Source organism: Rhea pennata, chromosome 11 (genome assembly GCF_028389875.1).
Source record: "Rhea pennata isolate bPtePen1 chromosome 11, bPtePen1.pri, whole genome shotgun sequence".
Lineage (NCBI taxonomy): Eukaryota > Metazoa > Chordata > Aves > Rheiformes > Rheidae > Rhea > Rhea pennata.
This window is the reverse complement of record NC_084673.1, coordinates 6,240,668-6,246,667: the sequence shown is the minus strand read 5'-3', so window position 1 is coordinate 6,246,667 and position 6,000 is coordinate 6,240,668. Positions and strand designations below refer to the sequence as shown.

Below are 6,000 nucleotides of genomic sequence, written 5' to 3'. Positions count from 1 at the left end.
ACAGTAAGATACATGTTTCAGGGGGCTTAAAAAGGGGGAAGATTTTGCTCCTAGGTGGTTTGCCTAGCAACATTTGGGGGAAGTTAAGAGTAAGTGCATAGCTGAGACACAGGTAATAGCAGCAGTAGTTTCCAAAGTCTCTGGCAGTTCTGCAGCCATGGATTCCAGTGTGCCAGCACAGGTAATTTCCAGCCACACAGGACAGCTAACACATGGAGATCATACCCAAACTGCTTACTAGTGATAGGAGACTTGAGAGCTATCAGCTGGCTCCTGCTGAGCTAGCCCAACTTGTGCAATCTGTACTCAAATAGTGAAGGCCTAATTAACAGCAGAGGAGACAAGTCAGTGGGAGTTGTGCAGGTTTATTTAAACAAAAACCAGTGTCGATATTTTTAATAAAGTCTACATTACACTAAATGCATGTACATTTGTAAGAAGATAAACTAGTTGTAAAGAAGGTGCAGGATAGTATGTACAATCATAGTTAAGTTAAAAAAAATTCACATTTTACATAAGATTTACTTGACAGTCCTATGCTTTGATGGTATAGCTGCTAACCAGAAGAGGTAACCAAAAAGAAATCCACAAGAAATTTAAGAAATTTAAAATGGAAAGCTATATAATGTACTCATTGTTCAAATAAACTGTTCACAGATTTTTTATTTGTTCTAAATCAAACTTTGGATACAATTTTTAGAATGATTAGAATTAACATGTTCAGTGAGTATATTGATGTAAACATTTTTCCAGTGGTGCCATTTCCTTGCATAAAGGCATATATTTTATGTTGTAGTTTGCTCTTCAGCTTTTACAAATTAGAATAATTACACAGTATGTTTCCCAATACATGGTAAAAATTATCAAACAGCAAGGGAGATATGTTCAAAAGACACTTTGAAACTCTTCAGTCCACTTTCACAACACTGTAAATCTTACTTACAAACCAGAAGCAGGCAAAAAATCCAATAGTCCCTACAATGAGAAAGTTAAAATGGTTAGTTTATCTTCCAATTTGCTCTGAGAGAAAAATCTTAAGCATTTCACAGCAGGGCAGAGCATAACATTGTAATCCATCTAACTATCCAGAATAATAACACTTGTTAAATTTAACAACACACATTCATCCCTAGGCAAAGTTATTGATTTAGATCAAAGATGACTCTTAGGACCAGAGTGCATGATGTACATTTAAACTACTGAAGGTGATGATTAAACACACTACTGTAACACCACAAGCAGGCACACAAGCACCATTTAAGAAACTGACTTTCATACACAGGTAAAGTTGACATCTACCTGAAATCATTCAGTGGTTTTTAGATCTACAGTCTTGCAAAGCCACTTACGAGATATGCCATCAAATGTGACCTTGGGAGAAGTCACCTGGCCTGTTTTTCTGTTCACCCTGTTCTATCTCTTTAGATATAATACATAAAAAACAGCGACCTTCACTCTGTATATCCAGTTACTTCCTTTTGTTGCAGCTATGCTCTGAGCACTATAGCAGTTGAGAGCAAGCATCAACTGAAACTAGCTGTGACAAGCTCAACCCTAAATGAGCCAATCTCACGTAACGCGTATTCAAGTTGTGGATTTTCTTGCTACAGGCCACTACAGATACTAAAACTATACGTTAGTTCAGAGGACTGAACAAATTCATGAACAAAGAAATCCAAAGGCTATTAATTACAGAGACACTGCTTCAAGTGCTCAGAATGCCCTTGAGTCACAGCTGATGGGAAACTGGGAGAAAGTACCTCTACACATCTGCCCTGTTCTCACATCCCCCTCTGTTCGACAGGGTGTTGGGGTAGCAGATCTAGGTCTGGCTTAGCACGGCCTTCCTTAGTTTCTTACTAATCCAGTTCTGTAGTCATCCAAATCAACAGTACAGGGACAGGGAGCAACAACTTCAGAAGGCACTTTCGGCATACGTGAAGACCTATGGCTCGAGTTACCACAGTGTGCAGTAAGGTGACAGAGAGAGGAAGTGACATGAAGAAATTAGTCTGTACTAGTTTATTTTTAAGCTGAAGAATGAGTCTGTGGTTTTCTCCCAACAATCACAGAAATTGCAAAAGATGGGGTCCATCGCATTTATTTGAATTACCTTAGGAACCTGGTACTCAAGCAGACAATGACTTCCATAAAGTCTTAAGTCTCTGTAACGGGAGTGACACATCGTTCCACATGTTTTTACCCATGGGCAAACTTTGACACAAATGTTAAGCCTGACCAGCTAAAAAAAGGAAGGTGTCAGTTTTGGCTGAACTAGCTCAAAGAAACAGCCACAGGCAGCCAGCAGCACTAGTCACTTGCAAGATCATGCATTCAGCTCCGTCAGATTTACATCCATAATTTTCTGTTTGTACAGACCATGTTTAATATCAGCTCCCACTTTTCTCACTCCTATTTCTTTGCAAGGTTCTTTATTAAGCATTTGCCTTTTCTTCATTCGTTACATTCTTTGTCCTTCAGACCACATCTACATTTGATAATTGAGCAACCTGTCTTTGGATGCTTATTATCTATATGTCAGTTCTTGTGTCCTTCATGCTGCCATGTATATTTGAGGCTAAAGGCTTTTTGACAGCCTACTATTATGTGCCACAGATTACCCTTTCCCTCTGAGTTTGCAGTTATCATCCTCTGAAACAGTAGGAGATGGCAGATTTACTGCTGTTGAAAGAAGATCAGACACCAGCCACAGAAGGAATTTAATTCCTTTGTAGACTTGACATCACTAAGTCTTTACAGTTTATGGTCAATTCTCCCTCCTTCCTACTGTGTCCAATACTCCAATATCAGCATTGTTACTCCCAGCCTCACCTTCATGTTTTTTTCCTAATAATGGTTCTCAGCATCTGCTTCCTAGTTGTTTTTTTTAATATAGTCCACTTTGAGCCTTTTATGTCTTTGAAAAGGGCTTCTTCCCAATGTTTAACAGATGAGGTATCTTAAAAATCTATATACTGTTCCAGAACAAAATCATAGTATCAGAAGAAAAAAAAACTGCAACATGAGAATGAGATTTACAGCAAGTGTTCTGATCATGTTATAACGTAATATAGGAATATACTGTCAATCCACAGCATTTTCCTCCAATTCTTGTCACACTGAATCCTTCTGACACACCAGCTTTCTATTTCATGACCTCATTCACGGCAGAATCTACAGACTTCAGATTCTGAATGAGCATTTCATCTATAAACAGACCTTCACAGGTTTCAGTCACATTGATTTTCAACATCCCTCCTAAAAAGAGTCTGTTCAGTACAGTCTTATGTAGTCACTACCTTCTCTGTCACAAAAGTTTCCTTCCATTTTTGCTTCAGCAGTGTTTTATTCACACACCTATAGTTAGGGCTTACTAGTACTTCAATTCCTTCTTCCCATCGAAGAAGGAATGTGTCCTGTGAATTCCAGATGTGGCAGCTCTATGGACTAGAAACTTTGAAAAAGGGCACCAAACTAGAGATCCCATTATTTGACCAACGTACCTCTCCTAATAGTATATTCCACACTCAAAGATCAGAATGGTTTGAAAGATGATGGTGGAGTCAGAACTAGATTGAAAAATCCACCTCAAGAATCCAACTGTAGATTTAGAGGTAAGAATTAATCACAGTAAATCAATTAGGAGTTTTAAATATTCCCATTTTTTTAAAACAACATGGCCAAATCTCCAGACTAAGAGGTTCTGAAAGCTCAGGTCAATGCCCAATTTCATTGGTATTACAGAATCTTGCCTAGGTTAACATAATGAAAAAGCTTTTTTCTTTTTTTTTTTTTTTTGGGGGGGGGGGGGAGGGGAGGAGGGAGGAAGGCGGGAAAGAGTACAGTGCCTGGCTCCACTGAAATTCAGTGCTTTTTTCCACCTGAGATCTGCAGGCACCTGGCACTCCATGAACTGCTTCCAAGAGGTCCACAAAAGGTAATTCAGTCAGAAAGCTTCCAATTTTCTACAAAGGAGTACATATCCTGATCAGAAAGGGATCTGCAAATGAATACGGACCGGGAAAGAAGAAAAATAAATCTGACCTATTTTTTTACTTTGAAAATCCCAGCCAGAACATGTTTTCCGCATTTTAGACCAATCTGCAAATTTGCCATTTGTTCCAAATCTCCTATTCCAAACTTTAGCACTTCATACAGAAAAGCATCTGCATACTGAATATTAAGCCAATGCTGACTCACATGGCAGGTTCTCGGATTCCCCTTTTGTTTTAACTATTCTAAGTCAATTCTTAAATTATAGATATGTATGTGATTCCTTAATTGTAGCTTTACCCATTAGAATTGCCATTGCTATTTTGTGTAACTTTAAAGTAATACCTTTGCATCTGAAAATGGCATGGTTTAAGTGTATTTTCTTGAAGAGCATACTCAGCTCCTGAGCACTTTTCCTCGCACCAGATGAAAGAATTATCCACCTCCTTAGAATAGCAGCACTGTTTGGATAAGCTGCAGTCACTCAAGGATCCCGTTCACAACATTTGTTCCTTTGAACAGTCAAACTAAAACCAAAGTCTTGAGGCACAATCGAGAAGGAGCCTACCTCTTTGCCTTACTGCTTCACTGATGTACAGTAGTGAACACAGAGACAGAAAACATATCTAAACCTTTTTTTTTTAATACATTAAACAAATTCTAACAGTGTTTTCAGAAAAAATTGGTTCAAATCATTCTAAAATGATTTTCTGATGGTCTATACTGCATTCCATTTTAAGGTTTTCAGAGCTCTAATATGCACATCTCTATCAAACAACACAGCACAAAGACATCAAGCCTGACACCAATTGCCCTAATGAGGCTGTAAAATCCAATCTGATATTTTTTAATCCAACATTATGAATGAATTTTTAAGCTAATGTTTACTTTAGTTGATCCTAATCACCTACCAGCTTAAGTTGTATGAAAGAGTATCTGAAGGACACACATTTAAGAATTTGCTGGGGAGAGGTCAGCAAGTCTTTATTTTTCCCAATACGGTGATACTTTAAGATTCTGCCTTTCTAAATAACCCCTAACCCATCATAAACTGTGGGCTGCAGTGCATTATCAATCTTCATTCTAAGAGGTACAGCTAAGAGATCATTTTTGTGGGTGCTGTTTATTAAAAAAGCATGAACCTGGTAATCAAGGTGTCTTGAGTAATTTCTCTAGTCAAGATGCAAAATACATCTAATACGTCCTTTTACACTTATCAGAAGACACCGACATCTTGGCTGTTTCTTGATCTTTTGTCCTCCAGTTCCTGTACTGTTGAATACTCTGCTCTGTAATATATAATATCACTCAGCAACAGGAAGTTTTCTTGTACAAGTGTTTTCTTGTACACAGAAAGACGACCACAGGCTAACCAGGTAAAGAAAAGTTATTAGTAAACTAGTTTAATTTGAATTTAATACTAAAAATAAGACTGTCGCAGAGCAATACCAAAACACTAAGCGGACTGTTCTGCTCTACTCATCTCTTCTAGCTTTATTGCTTAACGAAGAAAAAAGAATTCAAAGCACGAACAGATTGTAAGAAAGCAAATAGAAAAGCACTCTGCACTTGGCTGATACTTCTTAGGTACCTTAAAAGCTCTCTGTATCATACTGCTTTCAATCACTGCACAGTGGTGGGTGCTTCAGAATCTTGGATTCTAAACACAATCTACCCCGAAGATCAAAACTCAATTTTGAAAATGGCATTAACTCACAAGTGAAAATGATGTTCAAAAATAGAGGTCACTAAAGCAACATGCTTTGACTACACTCAGCAATTTTTGTCTCCTAGCACAAAATGCATGTAATCATGTAACTATCCCCATTCAACTAGACTTAGTACTTTTTGAAAAATTAACTGTACTTTGTGCAATAAAATTTCTCGTTTGCGTGTGCAAGTTAATTGTTAAATTTCACCAGTCAGATTATATTATTGTCACTGCTGTCATGAAAGCATTCAGTTCCTATTTAGTTATTCATTATGATCTCTTTTGTAATGTCCACA

General features: G+C 37.7%; 1 protein-coding gene across 2 annotated transcripts in view; it reads right to left on the bottom strand.

Annotated features, from left to right (window-relative positions):
- Positions 1-349: 349 nt before the first annotated feature.
- Positions 350-6,000, bottom strand: part of LOC134145306 (transmembrane 9 superfamily member 2-like) — a 33,863-nt gene continuing 28,212 nt past the window's right edge. For both annotated transcript variants that reach the window (XM_062584678.1, XM_062584679.1), the window contains exon 17: positions 350-975. In XM_062584678.1, the coding sequence (XP_062440662.1) occupies positions 908-975 (68 nt within the window). In that variant the 3' untranslated portion in view covers positions 350-907. The remainder of the gene's footprint in view (positions 976-6,000) is intronic.